This window comes from Fonsecaea multimorphosa (genome assembly GCF_000836435.1).
Source record: "Fonsecaea multimorphosa CBS 102226 unplaced genomic scaffold supercont1.12, whole genome shotgun sequence".
NCBI lineage: Eukaryota > Fungi > Ascomycota > Eurotiomycetes > Chaetothyriales > Herpotrichiellaceae > Fonsecaea > Fonsecaea multimorphosa.
In genome coordinates this window covers 857,311-883,323 of record NW_015971646.1, presented here as the reverse complement: position 1 = coordinate 883,323, position 26,013 = coordinate 857,311, and the positions used below count along the sequence as shown (strand labels likewise).

General features: G+C 53.3%; 11 protein-coding genes across 11 annotated transcripts; 7 read left to right on the top strand and 4 right to left on the bottom strand.

Annotated features, from left to right (window-relative positions):
- Positions 1–976: 976 nt before the first annotated feature.
- Z520_06684 (uncharacterized protein) lies at positions 977–4,944 on the top strand (the record flags this gene model as incomplete). Its single annotated transcript, XM_016777184.1, has 2 exons — positions 977–994; positions 1,030–4,944. 2 exons carry the CDS (start codon positions 977–979, stop codon positions 4,942–4,944), a joined length of 3,933 nt encoding a protein of 1,310 aa, XP_016632029.1.
- A 649-nt stretch (positions 4,945–5,593) lies between these two features.
- Z520_06683 (uncharacterized protein) lies at positions 5,594–7,154 on the bottom strand (the record flags this gene model as incomplete). The annotated part of the gene is made up of 2 exons (XM_016777183.1): positions 5,594–6,825; positions 6,893–7,154. The coding sequence occupies 2 exons, from the start codon at positions 7,152–7,154 to the stop codon at positions 5,594–5,596; spliced, it is 1,494 nt and encodes a 497-aa protein (XP_016632028.1).
- A 536-nt stretch (positions 7,155–7,690) lies between these two features.
- Z520_06682 (uncharacterized protein) lies at positions 7,691–8,605 on the bottom strand (the record flags this gene model as incomplete). Its single annotated transcript, XM_016777182.1, has 3 exons — positions 7,691–8,234; positions 8,284–8,530; positions 8,584–8,605. 3 exons carry the CDS (start codon positions 8,603–8,605, stop codon positions 7,691–7,693), a joined length of 813 nt encoding a protein of 270 aa, XP_016632027.1.
- A 300-nt stretch (positions 8,606–8,905) lies between these two features.
- Positions 8,906–10,660, top strand: Z520_06681 (uncharacterized protein; the record flags this gene model as incomplete). Its single annotated transcript, XM_016777181.1, has 1 exon — positions 8,906–10,660. The coding sequence occupies one exon, from the start codon at positions 8,906–8,908 to the stop codon at positions 10,658–10,660; it is 1,755 nt and encodes a 584-aa protein (XP_016632026.1).
- An 824-nt stretch (positions 10,661–11,484) lies between these two features.
- Z520_06680 (uncharacterized protein) lies at positions 11,485–13,227 on the top strand (the record flags this gene model as incomplete). The annotated part of the gene is made up of 2 exons (XM_016777180.1): positions 11,485–12,456; positions 12,511–13,227. 2 exons carry the CDS (start codon positions 11,485–11,487, stop codon positions 13,225–13,227), a joined length of 1,689 nt encoding a protein of 562 aa, XP_016632025.1.
- A 1,502-nt stretch (positions 13,228–14,729) lies between these two features.
- Z520_06679 (uncharacterized protein) lies at positions 14,730–15,455 on the top strand (the record flags this gene model as incomplete). The annotated part of the gene is made up of 1 exon (XM_016777179.1): positions 14,730–15,455. One exon carries the CDS (start codon positions 14,730–14,732, stop codon positions 15,453–15,455), a length of 726 nt encoding a protein of 241 aa, XP_016632024.1.
- Positions 15,456–16,187: 732 nt separating this feature from the next.
- Positions 16,188–18,521, top strand: Z520_06678 (uncharacterized protein; the record flags this gene model as incomplete). The annotated part of the gene is made up of 1 exon (XM_016777178.1): positions 16,188–18,521. The coding sequence occupies one exon, from the start codon at positions 16,188–16,190 to the stop codon at positions 18,519–18,521; it is 2,334 nt and encodes a 777-aa protein (XP_016632023.1).
- A 639-nt stretch (positions 18,522–19,160) lies between these two features.
- On the top strand, positions 19,161–20,741 carry Z520_06677 (uncharacterized protein; the record flags this gene model as incomplete). Its single annotated transcript, XM_016777177.1, has 2 exons — positions 19,161–20,463; positions 20,620–20,741. The coding sequence occupies 2 exons, from the start codon at positions 19,161–19,163 to the stop codon at positions 20,739–20,741; spliced, it is 1,425 nt and encodes a 474-aa protein (XP_016632022.1).
- Positions 20,742–21,753: 1,012 nt separating this feature from the next.
- Z520_06676 (uncharacterized protein) lies at positions 21,754–22,792 on the bottom strand (the record flags this gene model as incomplete). Its single annotated transcript, XM_016777176.1, has 2 exons — positions 21,754–22,152; positions 22,226–22,792. 2 exons carry the CDS (start codon positions 22,790–22,792, stop codon positions 21,754–21,756), a joined length of 966 nt encoding a protein of 321 aa, XP_016632021.1.
- Positions 22,793–23,208: 416 nt separating this feature from the next.
- Positions 23,209–23,814, top strand: Z520_06675 (uncharacterized protein; the record flags this gene model as incomplete). The annotated part of the gene is made up of 1 exon (XM_016777175.1): positions 23,209–23,814. One exon carries the CDS (start codon positions 23,209–23,211, stop codon positions 23,812–23,814), a length of 606 nt encoding a protein of 201 aa, XP_016632020.1.
- A 986-nt stretch (positions 23,815–24,800) lies between these two features.
- Positions 24,801–25,634, bottom strand: Z520_06674 (uncharacterized protein; the record flags this gene model as incomplete). Its single annotated transcript, XM_016777174.1, has 1 exon — positions 24,801–25,634. The coding sequence occupies one exon, from the start codon at positions 25,632–25,634 to the stop codon at positions 24,801–24,803; it is 834 nt and encodes a 277-aa protein (XP_016632019.1).
- Positions 25,635–26,013: the final 379 nt, after the last annotated feature.

Sequence of the window (26,013 nt, the reverse complement as noted above, 5' to 3'; positions counted from 1 at the left end):
TTAGACTCCAATATAGTATTGGACCTGTTTGAGTCCGAATCTGCTGTGGAATAAAGACCGACAAAGTGAAAGGTGAAGGGGAAATTTTACTAGCGTGGTGTTAGCAAACCGCTGCGCCCCCAAAAATCTCTTGAGAAAATTGGTGGTGGTGGAAAAGGGTAATAGTGATGGCGTTGGGTGCTAGACCGGTGGTCGTGGTGGTCTCCCCCTCTCGGTGACCCCCCCTGCCTGAAAAAGAATCCCAGTGGGTGCCAGGAGGTGGAATAGGCTGCTTTCCCTCCCTCCGTGCACGCCCCCCGCCTGAGCAAGCCTACCACCCTACCTAACAAATTGCCGTGCATTCTGTATCTGCTACGCCCTGTGCCTCCAACTCTGCACCGAACACCAAGATCCAGAGGCCACATCCTCTACCAGTCGACCAACTTCGAGAGGCTCAAATCATCACAACGCGCCCAAACAATTCGTTCTGGGCTCTTTGGTCATCTCTACACATCTGGTTTTGCCTTCTGTCGAATTTTCAGCAATTGATTCGGATGGTTTGTCGTCCTTCTCGTCGACCACGCCGATGCCGATGAGATGCCCGTCGAGCACTTGCGCTCGAAGAAGTCTCAAGCACAGTGAGTATTATTCTTTGCAACCCTCAACGACTCTTATAATCCCTCCCGCAACATACTGACCAAATATCACGAATTATAGGAGCCTGGTGCTGTCAAGAAAGCGCAAATTAAGCGAACTCTTCTCTATCGTTGTCTCGGTCGAAGACCCAACCTATAAGCAGAAACTCCAGGCCTTTCATGATGCGAATGACCTAGAAAAGTACGGATCTCCTGTCGCTGCCTTCTATCTACCACCGTTGCAAATTTCATGAATTATGAGGCTTGTTTGGTTTAGTTGTGCTCATTCTTCCGCAGAGGGCGTCGCTTCGACGAAACCACACTCCCACCCAGAGTCCACATAACTCTTCCACCTCGAAAACATGAACACCCTCAACCTCGTACGGTACCCCTGTCCCCCCCTGTCGCGGTGCAGCAAGCGCTAGACGTACCAGATGTCTCTTTGCCGTCATCGCCAGGATTCAGACCCGCGCCAAAACCGATACCTCCAGGACAGATCGCGCCTGCGCAGAAATCTCTTGACGAAAACAAGGGTAATGAAGGGATTGCAGTCGTCATCGACAAGAGAAGCGAGGAGGACCGCCAGAGGACAACTACACCAGCGGTTGACGCGCACAACGACGAGGCCAGCACGCTCCCAAGTCTTTCCAAACCAGACGATGAATTGAGGTCTCCAATATCTCAGCCTGCTGATGGACCATCTCTTGGACAAACAACTGGTGCCGAGTCCGAGCCTCCTGGCCCGTTGAAAGTCGTTCCTGTTCTGGCAGAAGATGAGTCACGTCCCTCCGTCACCGTCGGTCGTCAACCAAGCCCAACTCCCCCTCTTCTCGTTCCAGTTCCAGCAGCTGCCGAACCACAGTCCTCACCAGCCTCCACGAATGGACCAGACTCGGCCAACACCCCTGCGCCAACTGCTGGGTCGCCAGGAACGAGCCCCGGTGTTGATGTACCGCTCATTACATCCGATATCGCCCCGGAGGGAAAACCTCCAGATCCTGGCCATGCTGCTTTGGAGCAGTCACCGCTCTCACCAACAGCGACGAACCAGCGCAGCGCGAGTAGAGATCATGCTCCCTCCGATGATGTTGAGATGTCCGGAATGCTCAACGTGGGATCCACGGCTTCGACTTCTGACGGTCATAACAAGCTCGCTGCAGAGCCATTGAATGTATCACAAATGCAGCGACCCACGATGCGGATAGACACAGAGGCAGAGACAGACTCATATTTCAAAGCACGACCTGGAGGAGGATTTGTCGAAAGTCCCGCGCCGATAACGGGTACGACTCCGAAGAAGAATGTGCCCACAACGCCATCATCTCAGGAGCCTGCGAAACGCGCAACTAGGATCTCCTCTGGGGTGCTGCAGAAGAAATCCGTATCGGAAATCCTCGGTGAGACGCCAAAGACCTCTACGCCACCAGCTGAGTCGCCATCGTCAGCCGTCAACCGCGATGCCTCTGGTGGCACGACTCCCCAGGGCCGAGCGGCTGACCGTGACCGCCGCGATAAGGAACGCAGTAGGTTGTCAACCGTGGTGTTTGCCAAACCGCAGAAGTCTACGGTTGACGAGGAGAATCTCGAGTTGACACGTATTGGCGATGGTGAAGCCCAGCGACTAGGGCCTGGTGAGAGAGATTACCTCTACACTTTGTTTGAGAACAAGGCACATTCCATGTCACGGCAAAGCACGATGTCTTACCTCATTCAAAATGCCCACAAGACACTGTCCACCTCGGATCACCTCATTGAGTACGAGCTATCGGCGGAGTGTCGGATACTGAAACGACTCTACCAACTGCAGGAGAAGCAACGCTGGTCTCTGAGGCAGTACAAGCGTGCTGATGAAGCATCGAGACCAACCTCTCATTGGGATTTCTTGCTTGATCATATGAAGTGGATGCGTACCGACTTCAGGGAAGAGCGAAAGTGGAAGCTAGCAGCTGCGAGAGGACTCGCAGAAAGCTGTGCGGAGTGGGTCGCAAGCTCTGCTGAAGACAGAAAACGTCTACAGGTGCACGTTCGGCCACCAAGACTTCTACCCGAGCCAGCCGACTCTCAAGACGTGGCTATGGACGACGGTCCTGGACCAACACTTTCTTCACACCCCACTCCCGATCTGGTGCCTTCCAATGAGGACGATTCCGCAAGTGATGAGTTCGCAGACCCTCGAGAGGTGCAAATGTCCAGTGCTCCCGCTGCGATATTCTCGCTGGGGGCCTCTGACTTCAGTTTTGCCGTTGACAAAACCCCTGCTCTGGACAAGCTTTTGAACGAGCTACCCCTCTACGAGCCTTCCATTGTCGAGGCAGATAGTTCCACATCCAACTTGGGAGAACGGCTCGATTCGAAATGGAAGACAGATATTGTGCCTGTTTCAAGGTGGGCTACTGAGAAACTACTGGTCAAGGAATACAAGCCTCCAATGAAACGAAGCCGGTACGACTACGAGCCTGACCCTTCGCCAAAGAAGAAATCAGAGCCACTTCCACCAGAAGAGACCAACGTTGCGCTGTTCATGCCCGAGAACAAAGCCATTCGAGACAGAATCCATCCTGGACATTCTTTCCGGCCCCCGTCAGAGCATCCAATGCCTACACAAGCCTTCTTCGAGACGCGGGCGTCGTCGCAATGGACACCTGCGGAAGACGATGAACTGAAGAAGCTTGTCAAAGATTATTCCTACAATTGGTCTCTCATTTCCAGTTGTCTTACTCCCCCAAGCTTGTATACGTCGGGTGCCGACAGACGGACACCGTGGGAATGCTTTGAAAGATGGATCGGATTGGAGGGCCTACCTGCCGATATGTCAAAGACGGCCTACTTCAAGACGTATTCCGGTAGAATTGAGGCAGCCGGAAGACATGTGGCTGCTCAGATTGAAGAGGCTCAAAGAAGAGCCGGTGCCAATGTCCAGATCTCGACGCGCAAGAGGACAACACAGCCCGTTAGAGTCGAACGAAAGAGGACCCAACGACATCTTGCTATGCTTGATGCTATGCGGAAGCTGGCCAAAAAGCGAGAGACGGCTCTCCAGAAACAACAACATCAAGCCGATCTCGCCGCCATGCGCAAAGTCAATGATGCAAACGTGCCCAAGCCGTCTTATAAGACTCCAGCAGAGTTCTCCCAGCTCAAGCAAGAGCGGGAGCAGAAACTCGCCGAGCGTCAAGAGATATATCGGCAGCAACTTATCGCACACCAACGTGCCACTGCACAGCAACAACGTGGTCAAAATGGTCAACCCAATGGACTACCAAACGGCATGCCTGCTGTTGGACCCGGAATGCGTGCTCCATCCTCAGGCGGCGTGCCCGGATTGCCAAATGGTAATATCCAGATACCTAATGGTCATCCTCGTCATCCGGCTATGATGGCCGCCGCAATGCAAGGGAATATGCAGCTACCACCGGGTATGATGGCACCCAAAATAACGCCACAGATGCAGGCACAAATGCAGGCACAACTCGCCGCCCGAGGTGGAGTAACTTCGCCCCAGCAGATGCGAATGCTCCAGGAAGCGACCAGAGCGCAGCAAGAACAGCTTTTGCGACAAGCTCAGGCCCAAAATGGTCCTCATTCTTCTCCGAACCACCCTCACGCCGCCCTCGCAAATGGTCAAGGCATGAATAATGCTGCTTACAGGGCTGCAATGGCTGCTGCTGCCGCGAACGGCAATGCGTCTCCTTCGGGCCATATGAATGGAAGCTCACCCCGCCCCAATACCGCTAATTCCGGCCAGGCTTTATCCAGTGGGCACGTTCCTGTTTTGACCCAGATCGCTAACAAGATCCGAGAGCATCATCCCAACTTGTCAGAGGAAGAGGTACAACGGCTTGCGTCGCAACAGCTCCAAACATATCAACACCAAGCAACAGCAGCCGCTGCGGGACAAAATCACAAACGCCCCCAGCCTCACAATCAGGCGGCGTTGAATGCAGCGCTTGGTGCTGTGAATGCTGGGAATAATGCCTCCGCCGCTGCCGCGGCTGCTGCAGCTGCCGCACAACTAGGACATCCAAACATGATGACCAATGAGCAACTGCAACAATACAACCAGCGGATCAGGATGCAACAAGCTCAGCAACACGCCGCTCGAAACCTGCAAGCGATGCAGATGCAGCAAATGGCCGGCATGCCCAATGGAATGGCAAATTCCCCGGTAATGAATATGGCCCGGCCAGTGAGCCAACATGGGAACCAGGGGCAAATGAGTCGCAGCGCCACCCCGAGGGACCAGCGGAGCTCCAGCCAGAGCAATGTTAATGGCAATGGACCTGGGCAACAGAGCAGCCCACGACAGGCTCCACAGAGCATGCAGACATGAACAACACATGGAGCTCTCTCCCTGTCACCGCGCACATTTTGTATAAAGAGATTCGTCTTCTATCTATTTGGTAACTTGACATTTGGTAGTGGACTCAATATCAGGGATGATGATCATCGAAGAAGCCGCGTGTCACTCCTGGAAGGGTTTATGGTGCTCAGCTTTATGTTCTGCTTGATACGATGTGATACATTATGCCTGGGGAAAATGGAGGTACGCCCCTGCGACAAGGTCCGTTCGGTCTGAAGAGTCTTGGAGGTGGTGATTGCGCACACCTGAGAACGAATACCCAACGCTGATCCTGCCCGCACCAAAGGGGATATCTGGGGAATAGCAAATGATGATAGCAGATTTAAAGAATTGCTCGAAAACAGTGTCCGAGCAAGCAATGTTCTAGTTCAAGCTAAACTATTTTATGCGTTGCGCATATCAAGTGTCATCGAAGTTTCTTGGGTAAACGCCCCATGTGTAATGCCACCCGGAGGCAGTGTTTCGTGCGTGCATAGTCCGTGAAAGTCCATTCTCGAGCCTCACTTACTCACTCAATCACATGATTCTCTGCTCCTCGCGGCAGGCGCTGCAACAGATGGTCCAAGAACGTATCGACTCTCCAGGACGGGCGCCCTGAGCGGTAATGAGAAGAAGACTCCTAATCTCCGCCGCCCACTTCAATCTCTCGAGGTCCTTGTTGTTGTTGTTGCTGCTGCTGATCTCCCCTCTCACGACGCGGTCCACGGCCACCACCATCCCGACCGCCGCCACCCTGTCTTCTCTGCTGCTGGTGGCGTTCCCCTCCTCCAGTTCTTTGGCCTTCTCGGCCCTCTCCATCGCCTCCGCCGTAACCATTGACACCGCCCGCGTTGTCTCCATTAGTCATGGGGCCTTCTCTCAAGAACTTCTCTCTCTCGCCCCGGACGACGGTCAACACACTCTCCAGACTGCGTCGCCAGACCATCAGCCGCCCTTGGATCTCGGCCCACTGCTTCTCCCCGAACACGCGGTAGGTGGCTCTCTGGACCAGGAACTCTTGCTTCAGTTGCGAGAGCTTGCCCTCGACGAGACCGGCGCGGATGGTGTCGATGACCCACATCTCGACGTCTTCAGAGGGGATCTGCAGGGCAGATGCGATGGTGCTGTAAGGGACGGAGCGGGTCGTTGAGGATGCAGCGATGGTGGCCAGTGTAAGGAGGCGGATCTTGTGGCTCAGGGTCTCGGCTGCGGAATCGGGGATACCCAAGTCTGCAAGGTTGTTCGTTTCGAGGAAGTCGGCGTAGGACGAGTAGTCGTCCGAGGAGAAGATCTCCAAGAGGTCAAAGAGGTTGCCATCTGACCGCCGCAATGCGACGACGGCGTCGCTCGTGGTCAAGGGCGTAAAGTCCGTGATGGTGGGGTTTGTCAGTGCCACCCGCAGAGCACGTCGTGCGAGTTCTGCGCTCTCCGCCTCAGACGCCGATTCGGGAGGAATGGTCTGCAGGGCAGACAGGAGGTATGTGTAGTGGAGGTCTTCGTTTCCTGTCGCGGAAGCCACGTCGGCAATCGTGACGTAGAGATTGCGGGCATCGTCGTCGTCGAGTTCCCACGCGGACAGCCAATTAGGGATGTTCGTCTCGAGTTGAGGGACGAGGGCTTCAAAGGCCTGCGGGGACGTCATCTGGCGCATGACTTTGAGGATGGCAAGGAAGACATGGTAGCGGGATTCGCTCGTAGGTGGCAGGACGTTGAATATCGTAGTCAGGGTTTGCAGGGCGAGGCTGCTGCCGTACGTGGGGGAGGAAGTAACGGGTTGCTCGGACAAATACGTGCATATTCTCGAAAACAGTCCGTCGGAGATGGAGGATTGAGAGGAGAGGCTGATGAGGAGATTGTACGCTGCTGAGAATTCTGCGAACACTGTTGTCAGCATTTATTTGACCTCCAAAAATTCACACCCTCTCTGTGGTTTTCATACCTCTCTCGGGGGCGCTGTTGAGGACTGAGGCTTTGGTCACGATCTTTTTCAACACTTCATTTTTCTGGGTCTGAACTGCGGCCTCGTCGACCGGCTCTTGCGACTGCTCGGACTCTCTGATAGCGCTGAGCAGCTGTTCAATCTCTGCCTGGACTCCGGCGCCTTCTTCCGATTTGGCGAGAGAATCGATGTACTGAGCGAGTTCTTCTGCAAGTTCACTGAACGTCCCTTCGATCAGAAGGGTGTTTGTGGGCGCGGGCATTGGTGGCGGTGTTGGACGGAGGGTCTAGTTTGAAGGAAACGCAAAGGTGAGGAAGAAGTAGAACGGGCGAAGAAGTTAGGATCGCTGAAACAGGTTGTCCCAAGTCAACCAGGTCTACAGATCCTGCGACTGCTGAGTGGCAGATGGTGGCTTTTGCTGCACAATCCGCCAACGCCAAGATTTCAGTCGATGCCAGATGCAGTGGAGGGCGACTTTCCACTTTCCACTTTCCCACTGACCGCCGCACTTTTCGTGAAATGAATTCTTTGGGACTAGCGTCTTGGCAGAGCCCCCCAGACGCCGCCGCGATTCAGATTCGACATGTAGAGACAGAGGGCGAGGTCGAGGGACGGACTCATTCTCCACTCCATCAGTAACCATCACTCAGAGGATAGCAGAATTGGAAGAGACAGTCATGTTCATGTTCATTCAAGCGAAATGTCCAATACCCCCAAGAATGCTGCCAATGATGCCTGAGATCCCTCCTTGTCTCCCTGAAAATGCTGTGTCTGTCTAGCCCTCATGTTCCTGATTGTTCAAAACACGTCGTCTGCGCCCTTGACCTCTGCGGTGCCCGGCACAGGAACAGTTGCGTTGTCCTTCCCCGCCATCTCATCCTGAATGAAAACCCCCAGTCCCGCAAATGCCCGCAGGAGACACTCATCCATGTATTGTCCAAAGTCATAACCTGCAGCAACCATGGCCTCGGCGGGCTTTCCCCTTGCACGAGCAATGTAGCTCTCTTTGACTTCGTAATATTCTCTGTTGCGTGGCATTCCCATAAAGGGATCGTATGGCGCCACAGCAACGGGGATGATCTTCTTCTTCAGACCCTTGATCAGTCCACTGGGATCTGCAACTGTTGGGTCAACATCCTTCTTCTTCAAGAGTTTGGAGCCCGCCTCGGTCGTTTCGTTCGAATCCACTTTGAGACCGTTTGCGATTGCGTACTCCTTCAGCTTGCGGTTCGTCGCTGCTACGTCCGTGCGAAAGACCAGATTCATGATCATTTCTTCTCGGAGCTCCAAAAAGTCATCATAATATCGTTTCGACTCAAATTCTCCCTCCTGCCGATCAAGGCTGGCAAGGTCAGGGCAAAGTATGTGAGAAGATATAGGGAATAACCTACATTCTAGTCACCCTTTTCCGAATCTCCACCTCGCGTTCGATCTTGAGGTCTTCAAATGTCTGAGTCCGCCATTCTCGTTTCCAGAGACTGACATGGCATCCTCCTACCGGACATTCGGCTTTGCCGCTTGAGAAATTTCGATCCACACAGCCTTCACAGATCCGGTGATAGCACTTAGTGTTGATCTTGAAGCGAAGTCCTGGATGTGTCCGAGGATCGCTGCCACAGACTGGGCACTTGTTCGAAGCTGGTTGCTTTATTTAGCATATCTGTCCTGTCTTTCAAGCTGCGGTTTCTTACGGGTTAATTCATCGTCGTCCATGATGCTTTCCCTTCATCTCGAAGGGCGAAAGCTGGAAGCTTGAGAGGAACGACTCTGGAGGGTTTGGCAGACTGAGGACCGTAGGTGAAGTGGGAGGGAGGACCTGGAAGTGAAATGATCAAGGCCACAGGCCATCAGTTTGTAATGACAAATCCATCCCCTTGGGTGGCGTTTCCAAAGTGCCAGGCAGCAAGGCGCCTCGCCAAACATTTTTCACCACCAAAACACTCACCACCACCGCTTTGGCCCTACGTGCTCCTCCCAAAATTCCTCCACAGCGTGCGTTGGCCTGTATAACCCATGGATGACTCTGCCGTCGCCCGCGTGGAATTGCAGCGGGTCGAGCTCGAGAACAACATTGCGAAACTCCGCAGATCGCTGCGACACTGGCAGACACTTGAGATTGACTACGAAGGACTCAAAGAAGAATTTCTGGGCATTCCCGAAGATGCTTCCGCTGATGACTGTCTCCTAGCAGCAAGAGATTTCAAGCCAGAGACCATCGACGAAAATGGGTTGCAGGATCTGCTGAGGGATAAAAATTCCAAGCCTCGCCAACCTCGTCAGCTTGTGGATTTGCTGTCGAAGCGTGTCGACTATGTCATCCGGAATATTGAGACAATAAGGAAGCAAGTCTCCGACGCAGAAAAGAAACGAAATGCTCTGCTGCTTGCTGAGGAACCTGAGCATCGAGATGATGCTGGCTTACCTCTGGCCGAAATTACTGAGGAGCTCGATGAATCCGGACAGGTCATATCCAGCAAAGTAGAGACGCCAGGCGCTGGCGCTCCTCAGCTGATAGACGTGTTAAAGCAGGCTGGCGTGCATGACCTGGAGGAGACGAACGGCACAATCACAAAAGCTGAGCCTTCAGCAGAGCAGATGAAGGTGCCTGCGTTGGGCGCAGAGGAGGATGAGGCTGATGAGAAGAGTCATCCCAACAAGGCACCAATGACTGCTACAGATCAAGGGGCGACGTCTCCAGCAGACATCTTCCCGACAAACCCGAATGACACGGAAGCTGAGGCTGAATTACGCCGAGAAATGCTTGAATACTCGCGAGGCTTGGATGAAGTCGGGGCTATAGTGGCTGAGCTTGAGCTGGAAGAAGACGCTTCTGATCTCTCTTACGACGAAGATGAAGATGACCCGGATTTCGATACCGAGATGGATCTGGACGAAGATCTTGAGGAAGACGATTCGGAAGATGAATCTGGCAAGAGCAAACATCCCCTGTCTTTGCCCCGTGGTTATCAGAAGAAAATGGAGGAGTTACAGGAGAAGCTGGGGTTGAAGAATATTGGACCTCAATCAGAAATTGAAACCTCTGTCGAGCACATCAAGCGTCCCGAACGGCCACCGGCAGCCGAAGCAGCCCGGAAGGCAGCTATCGCCAGACACGATAAATCTAAAAAGGGCAGTTTGAAGACTGCTTTGAGTAAGTCTGAGGACATCGACAAATCAGGCAAAGAGAAGCCCAGCAAGAAGAAAGTAGCGTTTTCCACAGACCTGGATATTGCTCCTGACAAGCCTCCTGCAAGCACAAGTTCCATGCCTGACAGACCGTTGCTCAACGATAGTCAGAAACCAAAATTGCGACCCATTAAAGATTCGGTTATCGAGCGAGCGGCTGACGAAGATGAACAAGAGCCTCCTGCACCAACAGCTCCAGCCCCAAAGGCCGCCAAACAGTCAAGGTTCAAAGCCGCGCGCGCATCTCTACCCCAGACGCCCAAGTTCGCTCCTCCAATGACATTCCCAACGGATAAAGTCAAGGACGCAGAGCCTTTCCCTCAGCCTCCGTCCACAATCGTTTCTGCGCAACTGGTGGAGCGGCCGTCTCCCCAAGCACCAAAAGCTCCTGATCCGGATGACTTTTCGGAGGATGACCACCGGCGGGAGATCGCGATGGAATATCAACAACACAGGATGAAACGTATACTCTCCCAAGATGGTGGGTTTCTGGGCAACAGTGAAGACGGTGAGATAACCCCTCTGGAAGACGAGAACGGGCGGAGAGTCAGCAGGTTCAAGGCTGCATCAATCAAGCGATGAGGGCGCCTTTCCAGAGTGCTCTGCTCAATCACAACTCTTGCCACGTTCGACAGAGAGGTTCATACCTCAAGTCTTTGAGAGTGGTCTCCATTTCCACCCACCCGTTCCCTAAGCTGTGTTCAATCTTTTTTGTTCGTATTTCATTTTCCGGAGCCTTCGAGAATGTCTATCCATACAACGCAGAATTTGTAGGATCAATCTACCTATTCTCAAACGACGGAGCTCCCAGATCGAGTGATGGAAGCTGGGCTCTCTGACGCCTGATCCTGATGTAGATGGATATGGCGATTCGTTTCACCCAGTACATATCGCTATCTATCATCCGTAATGGGATCTCGTTACCGCATCTTGGAGGATGAGCGGCGCAGCGGCAACCCTCCGGCTCCACACCCGTCGATCGACTGTTATTTGTCTACAAGCGCATACAAGCACCACCAGAGTTTTCGGATTACGAGAAGTTAACTCGTACTCGTACAATGATTGCGGCGGACTCAGCTCAACTCGTAGGATCCGCTCCATCCAGACCTCGACCTTATATTCCGTAATTCCTGGACTGGGACGCCGACCGCCCTTTGATCGACTTAACTGGATCGACTCTAGGAGGCTTGTCCAGGCAGCCAGCGTACTTATAGAAGCCGAAACCCCTCTATGCTCGAGCCCAGAAGCACCCGCAACATCCCCCTACTTTTCTCTTCCTTACCTTTCGCCTTCTGGCTATAACTCTCACAACTTCCTCCCACTCTGACATTGTATTTTTCTCCTGTCCTGGTATATTTCTGGCAAGCAAGGAAACACACCATCCCGCCTGGGATCAAATATCCCCAATGGTCTCAAAGGGGTTTCAAGAGGTCGATTTCATCGGTCCTGCGCAGAGAATGCAAAATCTGTCAACCGATAATGTCCCTGTTGAACCTCTCTCTGAGTTGGCCGAGCCAGATCAGGATCAGCAGCCACCGCCTCGCAACAAATTTCGTCTCACTATGATTCTGATTGCCCTCTACCTGTCGCTGTTCGTGGCTGCCCTCGACGCCACCATTGTCGCTACTGCCGTGCCCAAAATCACCGCTGAACTTCACTCAGCAGCCGGGTACATCTGGATAGGTGGTGCTTATCTCATAGCCAATGCTGCAGCTGCTCCGATCTGGGTCAAATTCTCTGATATTTGGGGCCGCAAGCCGATCTTCCTCATTGCTGTGGTGGTGTTCTTCGCCAGCTCTGTCGTTTGTGCAGCAGCCGTCGACATGCAGATGCTGATTGTTGGCCGCAGCATCCAGGGCGCTGCTGGAGGTGGTCTTATCTGCATGGTCAATGTCGGTATCTCCGATCTCTTCAGTGTGCGCGAGAGGAGCCTGTGGCTTGGTCTATGTGAAGGAATCTGGGCTCTCAGCGGCGCTGTGGGTCCTCTCTTGGGTGGTGCCTTTGCCCAAAAAGCCAGCTGGCGATGGTGCTTCTACTGCAATTTGCCCATCGCTGGCACAGCTTTTGCGCTTCTGGCGCCCTTCCTCAACGTTCACAATCCTCGAACGCCAGTCCTGGATGGTGTCAAAGCTATCGACTGGTTTGGTTGCATCTCAATTCTCGGTGTAACGGTGATGCTGCTCCTGGGGCTTGACCTGGGTGGATCTGTGTACCCATGGGGTTCAGCCAAAGTCATTTGCCTCATCGTGTTTGGCGCACTGATGGTGCTTGTCTTTATCTACAGCGAAAAAAGATTGGCGAAGTACCCCGTGATTCCGCTGTCACTTTTTGGAACAAGGAATACTGCAACTATGCTGGTGACGTTCTTTCATGGAATGGTCGGTCTTCCACGCTGATACTTGTCTCAATCCTTTGCTGACATCCCGAAACAGGTCTTCATTGCTGCTGAATATTACTTGCCGCTGTATTTTCAAAGTGTCAAGGAAGCTTCACCTCTCCGATCAGGGGTTCTCTTGGTGCCACTTATCGTCGCCACGGCAGGCACTGGAGTCATCAATGGCTTGATTATACATCGCACAGGCCAGTACAGGCCCTCCATGTGGATTGGAACTATTCTGATGACCCTCGGAACTGGCCTCTTCATCTCAATGGGTGCACACACCTCAACGGGCACCATTATTGGGTTTGAGATCATCGAAGGCATTGGTTCAGGACTGCTTTTTGAGCCTCCTCTTATCGCAATTCAACAAGGCGTTCACCAGGACGACGTCGGCACTGCGACGTCGACACAATCCTTCATTAGAGCCCTAGCACTCTCGTTAGGCGTCATCATAGGCGGCATTGTGTTTCAGCAAAGTATGGATCTTCGACGCCCAACATTGCAACAAATGGGTTTGCCACCGTCCGTCGTGGAAGAACTGTCGGGCAGAAACGCAGGCGCCAACGTCATGGTGGGAAAAGCCCTTCCGCCCGCCCAAGAACTTGCAGTCAAGGAAGCCTTCGCTTGGAGCATAAGAAACATGTTCATCATGTACACGGCTCTGGGTGCTCTCGCTGTTCTTGCAAGCGTCTTTGTCGTGAAGACGAAGCTCTCAAAAGAACACCGGGAAACAATTACTGGTCTCAAGAAAGAGGAACCTAAGCCTTAAGGTACAGACCTGCTCCCTGATCCTTCAGTGTCTGTCGTCCTGAACAATAAATCTGACATGCGCGGGCTCGTCGCGCGACCTGTTCAACCGGGAAGTTACATCTACAAAGACAAGAGGGAGCGACAAGATGCTTCAACAGCAAGATACTGAGCCAGAGTCAGGGATGCCATCATCGACTATTCTTACATCAACGTTACAACATATGTCACCTAACCGGGGATGCTTCAGCCCCGTCAACAACAGCACTCCCTCCTTTGTTGGAATCGATAAGACTCGGTATATCAATTGGTGGCAACTCAGCACCACCATTAGCGGTAACCCTGTCAACTAGGACTCTGTTCTGTTCAGCAAACGACGAGCGTGCCTGCATATTGGTACGTTGAAACATACGGTGAGCTTCTCCACCGTCACAAAACCAGCAAATTTTGTCAGATAGTCCACGTTAGTCAGTCCCAGCCGTCCTCGTCAGGGTCGGCTGGGCCTGCGGTGAGCTACGCACCGTCAACAACAGCAACGCATCTACCTACATGGTGATGCTCAATCAAATGCTTGATATATACACCGGTGAGCTACGCACCGTTATCAACAGCACAGATTTCAATAGAGTGCCAGTTGATGACGTTCTCGAACATGGCAAGTGTGCAGTTGTATCCTACTGATTTTGGCAGATGTCGAAGAGCGCTCTAAAGTTCTACGGCCTTCTCAATGCACCAGCCGAATCCACGAAATACTCAAGGTAATGATTGATGCTTCTTGACCACTTGTCTCACTATACAGACGGTCATTCGTGCCTCAGGCCCGCTGCGCCAGTTCCACAGATCTCCAAATCTGAAGTGAACATATTCAAGTAGTCATTCGTAGTGGAAGAGCTCATTGGGTTGTTGTCATGCACGGCTTTGGATACATCTCCAGTTGAAGTATATAGTCTGTCGCATGGGGTTTGAGCAATCACTTCAGTTCCAATTCTATACTTGACCAAATCAAACGACGAGTTCTACAATGTAATCCTTCTCTTCGGCTGACTCCGTTACGGCGGATCGGCCCTCGTAGGCCCATAATCGCCTAATCTAAGTTCCACCCAAGGCTCTGTTTCCTCCCTCCCGCACCGTCCACGGCTAACTAGGGAGGGCAACCCATAATTTCCACTCTGTTGAGACCTTCAAGAGTACGCATGTGCCACCTTTTTCATTGGAATTGAAAACGTCTGATGGTATTTCCTGTTAGATCCTAGGGTGTGTTGATTTCAGAAGTCTTTCCCGCAACACCGTGCACAGGCTTTCAAGTCCCGTAGAGCAACCCTTTTACTGTTTCGACTGGAACCGAGTACCTCGAAATCGTGGGAAAGAAAATCAGCCAAGACACTTCCTTCGCCGCTCAGGTGGCAGTCCTCAGGTCAAGGAAAATGGATTCTGCGGTTTCAAGTGCGAGCAAGCTAGAAGGTACATCTCATTGTGTGATCTCGCTGTGCAAGCACTCACGGCGATTCGCACGAAATAGAAGAAATGCACCAGCAAATCGGCCCGCCGGTCTCTGATGGTCCCGCTCTAAGGCCTTCGCGTGTCACTTTGACGGGGACAGCGGTGATACTTGAACCTTTGTCGCCCTCCCACGCCAATGATCTTTACGACTCGGTGAAAGGCAAGGACAACCACCGGCTCTGGACCTACCTGTTTGACAGCCCTTACGAGTCACTCGCGGTCTTCCAAGAAGCTGTCGCTGCAAAATCCAAGTCCGAGGATCCCCTGCTCTTCGCCGTCATCGAGAAGAAAAGCGCAAAAGCCGTCGGCTGGATAAGCCTTATGCGCATCGACCCCAAACACCGTGTCGTGGAACCCGGCAACATCCTCTTCTCCCCACTGTTGCAGCGGACAAAGGCCGCCACCGAGGTGATGTACCTGCTCGCGAGATACGTCTTTGAAACTCTGCACTATCGACGGTACGAGTGGAAATGCGATAACCTCAACGGGCCCTCCAAGAGAGCGGCGATCAGGTTTGGGTTTACGTTTGAAGGCATCTTCAGAAAGCACATGATCTACAAGGGAAGATCTAGGGACACGTGTTGGTTCTCCATGCTGGACGACGATTGGTTTGACGGCGGGGTGAAACAAGGGTTTGAGGACTGGCTGGACGAGAGTAATTTTGACGAGGACGGGAAGCAGAGGAGGAGGCTGGAGGATGTCAGACGGGAACTAAAGGGACAGAAGGGTCCTGTTGTCTTGAGTTTATGAATATATGAATTTAGAGAGAATGCATCTTCTGTTCTTGGGGTTAGCTAGCTGTGTAGAGAAATCTGTGATCTGTGGTCAGGGTGCGGCAGACTCTATTGTCTGAGGCCGGGCTATTCACTATTGCCAATTGGGAAATGCACAATAGCACGGCGATACACGAGAGGTAGTGAATGGAGGATCTCCGTATTCAATAAGACAGTATATTGTGTTGACTTGCTGAGCATTGATTTTCTGCATCAATGGCTGAATACATGGTTATCGGTGCTTGAAAATAGGGTGTTTGGGTAATTGATATGGTGTCTGTAATGCTGATGGCCATGATTGTTGATGCAACAAGACCGGCCGTTTGTCCTTCTTGATTGACTCGATCTTCTCTTTCTTCTCCAACCCTCTCTCGCTCTGCATGATCCGGTGGCAATCTCTAGCTCTAGGAATTGCCTGTCGTTCCACACGCAGCCCGAAGCAGCCCAAGCAGCCCAAGCAGCTGGTGGCAGAGACTAAGCCTTTTTCGGAAGGAACCCACGCAAGATTTGAGCCACCTTCTCATCCCCGTCGCTGTCCCTTGTGGCCCTTGCGACAAGGACATTCACCTCTGCTTCGACATTGCCCTGCTCGGGGCTCATCAACAATCATCCATCTTGCTCTTGTGGACAGGAGAGCGCGTCGGCCACGCTCTTGACACGCCTGCTTCCTCTCTCCGCCCGCGCCGTGGCCTTTACTGGTCAAACGGCCATGGTTCTCAGCAAACTCGCTCAGCTTCCGGCTCTTCCTTCCATGCGACTCAACACCGTTCACGCCCAAACCCGCTCCAAGGAGCTTGCTTCTGCTTCTGTGACCGACTCGGCGACGCCCAGTCCGACCCAGTCAACCCAAGACACCAGCACTTCTGCCGGGGGTACCACGTCGGTGAGCGACCCCGATGATTACGCTGACACTCTGGCCACCAACCCCGTGTCATCAGCAACCATGAGGTCCAAACGCACCACCACCACCACCAACCCCTCCACTTCTACCATTCGCCGCAATTCAGACAAGGCCGGCAGTTTTCATGACCGACGAGCTTCCAGCCGCGTGCGCAAACCGACCGCCAAAGCCCAAGGCCTGAGTGGCATCAGAAAGCCCTCGCCGCCGCTTTTGGATACGATTGTAATCGAAAGGTCGTCACCCAAGCCTGGGCCCTCTTTCAGCAAGGAGCCATCGACAACTGCTCCCCTGCCCAAAGACACATCTGAGGAAGCTCACCCGGACCCCAAGGTGGCGCAACCTACGCCAACAGCAAATTCCGACATAACCAAAACGCCGTCTCCCACCCAGGTGGCTGGACAAGAGGCACCAGTCGCTGTTGCCGAGACGCCTTCTCGCCGAACCTCGCAGCGGGAACGAAAACCCACCGCAAAGTTATTATCAGAATCTTCGACATCTCAGAAGCGTCCCGCCACCGACGATGCTCCGGACGCTCCTCCCCGCAAATCTGCAAGACTCTCCTCCTCGGCTGCCAGAGTCCCATCAAAGCTCCGATACTCTATCTCCGCCGAGAATAGTGAAATAGATGATGTTGCTGAGGTTGAAAAGGCTCCCCCGCCTGAAATTCCGTCACCACAGAAATCCAAGATTGTGGTCTTGAAGTCCAAGCGACTAGCCGAAGTGTTTGGCCCTCCGCCAAAGCCAAAGCCGGGTAGCAGCTCTTACCCATCCAGAAATAAAAGAAAATCGAAACGGAGAGTCCAACGCATCCCTGTCAGTGCTGAGAGCGCCATTGCAAAGCCTGATCCCAGGCCTGTTGAAATACCCGGCTCATGCAATCTGTTTTGCCTTTCTCCGTCGTCGCGGCTCCTTGCATTTGCAGAAATTGCCTATCAAATGCCAGATGAGGAGGACGAAAATGAAGAAACCGTCCCCGGAAGCGTGTATGATTGGCGTATGTACACGCAGGTCTGGTGCCGGTGTGACAAAGACGAGCAGACTAAGTCTGACCGCACTGATTCAGTCGAGCTTGCACGAGCATTGATGCCGAACCCTGTTCAAGGCACAAGCTACGATCCAATCGATCTGACTTCGAACAAAACTCCCGAAGTTGAATTGTTGTCTACGCCTGTCAACACTATCCTCCGTGCAACTGATGCTGAAAGACTCTCACAGCTGTACACTGAACCTCCAAGCTACAGTGCTGACCAGACACCAAATGGTACTACTCTCGCACCGAATGACATGAGGACCCGGGATGGATTTGTGGCCGGTGCCTCCTATCGACCTTCTGAGTTCTATACACCGGTATATGAAGCCCCGAGTCCCAACGGGGTGTACTCGGCACCGCACTCCGCAGCATCGAGACGGACATATGAGCAGCGCCTCATAGACGACCACAACGCCCTGACCGACATCCGCAAGAGGGCAGCTGCCCGCGGAATAGCGTGGACTTTTAACATGACGTTCGACGATATTCACGGCTTGATCATGGAAGCGGAAGACCGAGAACAACAACTCCACCAACAAGCACAGTATCGCCAGCAGGTAATGAGTCCGCCACAGAATGTAATTGATCGTGCATACGGATACCCCGGATCACACCCTTCGCCCAGCGGATTTGGGGTGCTCTTGCCTCCTCGAGTGACACACCAGGCACGGAGAGCTGGAAGTGGGCAGAAGAGGCGCAAGGCCAGTTTTGCGCCTCCCTCCTCAGTCAACGGAGCGGCCGAGACAGCTCAAGAACGCCACGTGTCGAATGCTACGCCCAGCAATGTTAGCTTTGTCGAAGACAGCACCCCACCGAGGTCTTCTAGACGTCGACCTTCATCATCAAGTCGACCCAAGAGCTCACGGTTTAGAGTGGATCCGAGGGGTTTGCGAGGAGAATCTCCCGGACCAGGAACGATCATCAACATGAACGACAAACGTCTGAATGACGAAATGAGGAGGGAAGCAGAAGGACTTGAACAAATTGGAATCGCGATGAGAGAGTTTGAAGAATACCAGAAGCGCCAGGAAGAAGAGGTACAGGAGCGATGGCGGCAGAGCGAACAGCGAGAGAGTCGAAGATTGAACGGGCGTGGACACGGGCAGCCATGAACACATGCAGTATTATTGGACTCGACACTCGTCGGACCTGTGCTGGAAAGGTGCATAGAGCGGGTTGCTAGGTATCACTACAATGGAGCATAGCGACGGAAGGCATCAGACTGGAAGGCCTGGGGGTTCATTTCGAACACTTTATGTATACAAACAATATCTTTTTCGGGTTCTTTGTTCGGCACGGACGTGGAAGCATTCATAGGCAGATATTCACCTAGTGTGGAGTTCCCAGGTATTGGAAAAGCGGTTGAGCTATTAGACTATGTTATCCCTTCGACTTTTGGTCCATCAGAGACCGTGTAACCGGGTTTCTTGTCCGGAGACAGGACTGATAGCCAGAATTTGCTGCTTTTTAGAACAGCCTCCAGGAAGTATTGGGCCGGCAACGATTTTCTCTTCTGCCACGCCAAACGTTTGATCTTCCTTGATGCGTTACTCCGTGTCAGCCCCTGAAGGAACTTCGTGGCTGGCCCCCACTCGGAGAGAGCAATCTCCATAGCGCGTCTTGGGGAGCGCGTCCTGACCGTGTATTCTGGGCAGTAACAGCGAGTACTGTGTATGGGCTTCTCTTCTGGAATATTCCTGTGGCTTTTAATACCCAGGTATATTACATACTCGGTAGACATAGCAGTGATCATGGCCGAGGTGACGACCAAGAAACGGGGTCGCCCGCCCAAGAAACAACGTCCTGCGGATGCCGACGCGGTGCTTTTGCAACACGACAAAACAGACGGTGGCGATGACGACGGCAATGGTGATATTGTTCCCGCCCCGAAAGCACGAGGCAGACCGGCTTCATCGTCTACAAGGGTGTCTGTGACTCCGACGGCGAGGACAGGAAGAGCAAAACAAACTGTTGGGGAGGTGGTTGGTGTGGCTACGGGGGAGAAGCCCAAAGCATCGGCATCGGCCAAGAAGAAAGCTCCCGCGGTCGTCAAGACTCCAGATGCGGCAACGACTCCCTCTACGTCCAAGGATCGCAAGACTTCAGCAAAATCCCTCGCCAGCCAACAACACGACGCATCTGCCACTGTGGCAGAAGGAAAAGCAAAGGCAAAACCTGTAGCCAAGAACGCAGAAGCCTCAAGGCCTTCGACTACTGCCGCCGCTCCGTCTACATTACTACGGGTAGAAAGCGAGACTCACTCGATACAGAACAGCGGCCAGCAGCGACAGCAGCAGCCAACAACGACACCGACGACGGCGGCGGCTGGCCTAGTATATCCAGGCCAACTATCCATCTCCAAGAAGATCCTTGAGCACGCCAAGGCCTTCTCGAGAGGTTCCGACCGGTTACAACTTGATTTCCTACAGCTCATCAGCCAGAAAGAAGCTGCGTATACTACGACTCGGCATCCATCGTCGCCGCACGCCGGACCTGACACGCAGGAGACACCGACATCAGCGTCACAAACCTCTTTTGAGGCAGACGCAATTCCTGTGCCAGCTGACGAAACTACCTCCATCCCTCCTTCAATAGGCAGGGCATCGACAGCGGCAGGAGGGGCAGCATCAGCCTTGACAAGTGATACGGTCCATCCAGTCTCAACACAGATGGCAATTCCACCTCTCAGCCCACAACAACAAGCATATCATCCACATCCACCGCCTCCCTCCTTCCTGTCCTCTCCTCCGCTTGGCACCGCTCAAACCCAGCACCAAACAGTCCGCGCGTACTCCTCAACGAAAGCCCTGCCCATGTCCACTACAATCGCATTGGCCGCCCGTCAGCACAGTGGCCCCGCTGGATCAAAGCCCTCAATGCCACCACGACCAACGACCATCCCTCCCGAGGTACCGCACGCGCCAAAACTGACCGAGTTGCCGCTTGAGCAGCTGAAAAGGGACCCCAGGTACAGGAAGGCGTCGACGCGGTATACCACGTTTGTGGTGGCGCTGCCTTTTGCCATTGTTAGTAGTTACTTTTTGTGGGAGAGGTGTAAGTTTTCATCCTTTCGCTGAGCCTTTTCTTTTCTTTACTTTTGAAGGTGCAGGGCTCTGTAGGATCCTGTGTTTGTTCCTATCCCCTACAGTATGGCTCTGCACGGGTTGTGAGGTACATTGCTAACGTGAATCCCACCACTTTGTTGGATAGACCGCGAACACCAGGCGTACTTGCAGAAAGTCCGGGATGCCCGAGCCAAGGGGCCAGGAACAGATGATTCGGCCTCAACGCCCGTGTCGGGGTTTGTGCCAGAACAACATGATCGTGAATAAGGAATGCCTTCACGAGCACTGGACGGACGAGACACCATGGGACGCGGAAGCGAAGGGGAGGTTGACATAAAGGCATCCTTTGCCCCTCCATTGATCAACGACTTATCTGTCACGACGTGAATGAACCGACGCGAGACAAGCGTCCCAAGGGCTGGATGGACTTAACATGCCCTTTCCCGCCGACGGCCTTCAATCTCGACGTTAACAACGACGTCGAATCCGGGGATGAAAACCGGCATCCTGTCCGAACTGGTCTCCATACCCACCCGTCTGGATATCCTACGTCCATGAAGGACAAAAACAGAAAGGCAAAAATAGACGAGGCAGACAAAATAAAAGGAAGGGGGGGTTGGTCCTCAACGTTCTACGACTTCGACGATGTATCTCACATTTCCTTTGCATGGCCTTTGGAGTTCCGAGAATGAAACGAATGTCAGAGTATATGTGGAAGAAAGCGATGTCAAAGATGTGCGGTCATGTCCCTCTTGAGCGGATTGGGAGTGATTCACAATAGGGTATGAAATCAGGAACAGGGGATTGACATTGATGAAATTCCTCTCTGCTCATCGTTATCACGTATGGCTCATTCATTGCTCAAGTGTCTCAATTGTCTCACGGCTAAAAAGCCTATGAACTCATAGCTCGTTTTTCTTTCAAATTGGGGAAATTTCTATTCCGCGCCACGCTACCATACCACACCGCTTTGAATGGTTTGGATGGTTTCCGACGATGCTGAGGAGGGAGGCTGACTCTGCCCAAGTCCGGTCCAAGCCCAGTGCACGCTCATGCTCCCTCCCTGTGGGCTGTGCTTTGTGGTTGCGTACTTTTCATCTCATGTCGTGCATTTGATGGGTTGAAACCACCCGTCCCAGGTCCGCTTTCTCTCTTGAGCACTCTGTCTTCACACCGCTGAAAGAATTGTTGGCTAGCGGCGGCATGGAAAACGTAGCTTTGCCTCTCCCTTCCTTCCTTCCTCTCTCTCTCTATCCCACAACTTCCTGGCAAGAGTGCTCTAGAGTTTGCTCTCAAACGAGCATGCCCCTTCCCACGCATCACCGGCCTCAAGCTTCGTCCACGAGCTCACAACGCCGGGCTCGATGCAGAGATATCTCTCCCACCCGTCCTTGGGCTCAAAGTCGCCCATTCCTTTGATCTTGTCCGCCCACCCGTTCCACACCGTCACATCCGGCAAGGCGTCCCGCGTGACCACGAAGGTGTCCTTGCCGTTCTCGGTCACGGTCAGGGGAACAAGCTTGGTGTTGTCTTTGGCATCCGTGGGGGGAGTGTAGACCCGGTCGGTCTCGCCGGTGAAGGTGACCGAGGAGGATTCTTCGGTGAAGGTCTGCGCGGAGCGGACTTTGTCGACGTACGGTGAGGATTGCAGGCCTCGGACGGCGGTTTTGTGGATGTCCTTTCGAAAACACGCAGTCAGTTAAAATGCTCCGGGTTTGAGGTGACTATGACTTCGAATTTGAGAGGCTTACCTTGACGGCCAGGTATGTGTGGAACAAACACTGGAACTCAAACGACTGGTCTCCCTTGTTCTGCACATGCATCTGGCACTCCAGTTTGCCCTTGCCCAGGGTCACGCTGTACACCAGGCCGAAGTCGTAGGGCCACTTCTTTCGCACACTTTCGTCCAGCATGGCCGAACTCAACCCAAAGTCCAATTTGACACTGTCGTCCGCCTTGCGTCCCAGAGACTCACTGCTGCTCTTGCCCAGGAATTCCCAGTAGTTGTTCCTCGCAAACCCGTGTTGAGGCAGCTGTCCCGTCGCGTGGGATTTCGGGGGAGGGCCGAAGACGGGGAAGACGAGTGGGATGCCGCCGCGGATGGGTTTTGAACCGTCCAGCGCCGCGGCCGAGGAGAGGAAGAGCTGTTCTGCGCCATTGGAGGTCTTCCATGACGTGACGGTCGCCCCGTACAGGTAGACGGTCACAGAGTCACCGCTGGGTAGCCGAGCCGTGAGCACATTGTCCGAGAGGTCAACGATGGGTTGGGCCATTTGGGGGGAGACGGGGATGGAGGTGGGCTTGTGTTTGCGTTCCATGGCTGAAAGAGGCGGTGGGGGGAGGGGCAGTCCTTTTTAAGTCTTTAATGAAAGAGGATGGTGGGATAGCGAAAGAGTCTTAGGGGGTTACGAACGAAGGATTGTTATGTCACCGTCTATGGCTGAGGGGACCGGTGAGAGGAAAAGTGTCCAAAGGGGGAAACGCATCCAGACTTGTGACTTGATCCTTGGATCTTCTACCACGCATTGACCGCGAGATGAAAAGATGCCCTTGATGTGACTTTCGATTGGTTGGTCCGGCTATGAGCCTATGACGCATTCAGCCTTGCGACTAAAGTGGAGACTTGCGTCCATTTCCAGAAACTAAAGTCATTGACCTTGACAGATACGAGAGTCACTCATTGACAGTTCTTAACAGTTCCCAACAGCTTACACTGAATTCCTTGTCTGTCCTAATGGGCTCCTCAGCTTCCAAGGTCGCCGGCAGAGCTGGCGGAGCCGCAGCTCGCCGTCAATATCCTTCGACATCCTCCATTGTCAACTCCGCACCTTCACCTTCACCTTCACCTGCCGCCGCAGCAACAAAACCCGCACCCGCACCCGCAGCTGAAGTCCGACCCAGTCCGGCCGCTGCCCCTCCCGCAGGCGAAAAGACAGAACATGTCGAGCTTGATGCACGAGATCCACAATTTGGCTCTGCGCTGCGCCGAGTCGGACAAGCCAGACCCATCACAGAGAGAAGACCCGATGAAGAAACCTTCCCGACCTCGAGCCAGCCCATGCACTCCGGCCAGAACATCTTCCCCTCTGACACGAAAAATCCGGCCATGATGCTCGTCCAGGCCAGAAGAAAGATTGCTGCTCAATGGGAATCGGACCTGGAAAACCAAGGCCGGCCTGGCTTTGGGGGAAGAACGCTCTTGAGCGTCAAAGACATTAAAGAGGCTTTGACACTGAGAGATGAATTGGGCAAGTCTCCTCAAGAGGTGGAGAGACAGATGAGACTGAAACCGGGAGTGCTTGATCAGCTTGTGGCTAAGGGTGTTGTGGCCAACATTTGAATACTCGTCGACCACGGAGCCCTCGCATGCAACGGAAGGAAAGGCAACGGAAGAGCCACAACCGGTGTACCGTGGTGCTCACAGCTCCACTCCACGCAGAGCCGTCGCGAGACCTGAGCTTCAATGAAGGTTGGATTCGATCAGAGGGGCTGCATAGTCACTTCGCCAAGAACAAACCTCAACTACGGCCGGCTGAGGCAGTGGGTGCCCCTCAAGAGAATTGTGGTCTGAAATTTCATTGATCGAGGGTGCGGATGTCAGGCGAGGAATCCTACACCTGGGTCGAACGGGCATATCACCTTCTCCCGCAGCCTTTCTTTTGCGTGGTACCGAACCCCATTACTGCCGACACAGGGTGCAGTCCAGCAAACAGGTTGTTTTAAATGAGCAACGCAGAAGCAGCTTCTGAACTTGCTAAAGCTTCATCCAACAAGAGATGCGTGCGGCGGAAAACAACCGAGAAGTTGCGACCTGAAGAGGCCTTCAGACGACAAGCTGATCAATCTGTGACGGTGAATACGGAAGTCTTAGGGTTATACGTCGTGAAGGCTGGAGATATGGGTGCGCCAGATATTTCCAGAAGGATAGGGCCGGCGGAAAATTTGATGCCCCTTGGATGCTACATACGACTACTGACATTTGAGGCGGTGCATGAGGTATTTGGACAGATTCGAGCACATGTCACATCCATGAACTCGGGGAAAGGGGACGGTGGCACGAGGGGGAGCGGATGTGTATCGGGGAAGATGATGTCGAAATTATAATACTCAGGCTATATGCATAGAGTCCTCCCCGGTCACATTCTCGACATGTGTCTTCAATATCACTCAAACCGAGATGATATATCTCTCCTTAGACACACCATTTTGAATTCACAGAATCCCACTCAAGTTCCAGTCTGTTGCTCCACTACTAACCATTTTGCGTCTGGACTCCAATCTTCATACCATCTCACCGTGGTTCTTCCGAGCTTATACTCGGTGATTTCACAACTTCCCACCCATGGCTCTCCTTCCAATCCCCAAATTCCCCTGTCCCCGGACGAGATCCTCAATCTCAATCTCGCTTGTACACAGAATGAACGTATCCTCCAGCGCCGGGACTCGATATTTCAAGTTGACGGCCTGGTAGTCCTGCGAGGCCAGCATGTCGGCGAAATGCATGATGGAAGGGTAACTCGCGAGGGCGAACTCGTCCCACTTGCCACCGGACTGTTCTTGTGGGGTTTGGGAAGTGATGTTGCCGACCAGCTTTGCGTTGCCGCCGCGGCGGGAGCCGATGGACTCGGCGAACGCGGCGCCGTATTTCAGATAGGACGGTTTCATGCCGGACTTGAAGGCCAAGAGGTTGAGCATGGACAGGGGGGATTTTCCCGCGGTGGTGCGCGAGAACTGCGAAATCCACGACTGTAGGTCGTTGCTGAGTTCGAGCGTCTGGGACGAACTTCCCAGGCGTGGATTGTCCAATGACCCGGTCAGGGCTGGGACTTCTGAAGTCGGCGGATGAAGCAGTCTGTCATTTCTCGCGGGGAAGTCGTTGGTCAAGCGGCTGGGGATCCCCGTCGAGCAGTGCCAATGACACACTATCTTGTTCTTCAGGGTCTCGGGAAGGGGATCGGTTCCCAGCACGATGAGGAGAAGATCCCATGGCTTCTTTGGGTGGAGGAGCGGCTCAGCATCGATCTTTGTGGGCGTGATCACCCAGCGGATCACTTTGGAGATTACAAGCGGTTTGACGGGGGAGGATTTGAGTGCCGCGAGGAAGTCGGGGAGGGTGGTTGAAGGAGAGAGGGAAATCAGGTGGATTGTCGCGAGAGGCATCTTCGCAACCAGACGGACAGTTGCCGTTATTTGTCGTTTCCTTTGGGGGATAGACCTGATTCCGGCAGGTCGAGGAGGAGAGTAGACGTTCACAGAGGGGGTTAGTTGACGAGGGGGGAAAGAAAAGAAAGAGAAGAGCACTTTTATGAAACACAGTCCATGTTGGAAAACTTACCCTTGAGAAGCACGATTACTCGATCATGGAAAGTTTGTATGTTCAATGAAGAAATGAGCCTCGGCCCAACGGCCAGAGCCTTGGAGAAGCGACGTAGACGAAGTATACAAGTGGAGACTGCGGGATCTAATCTTATCGGGGAATCTTTTTTCATTTTCTCGAACCTGAACTCGTTGAGCGACTGATTACAACCTGCGGATTTCT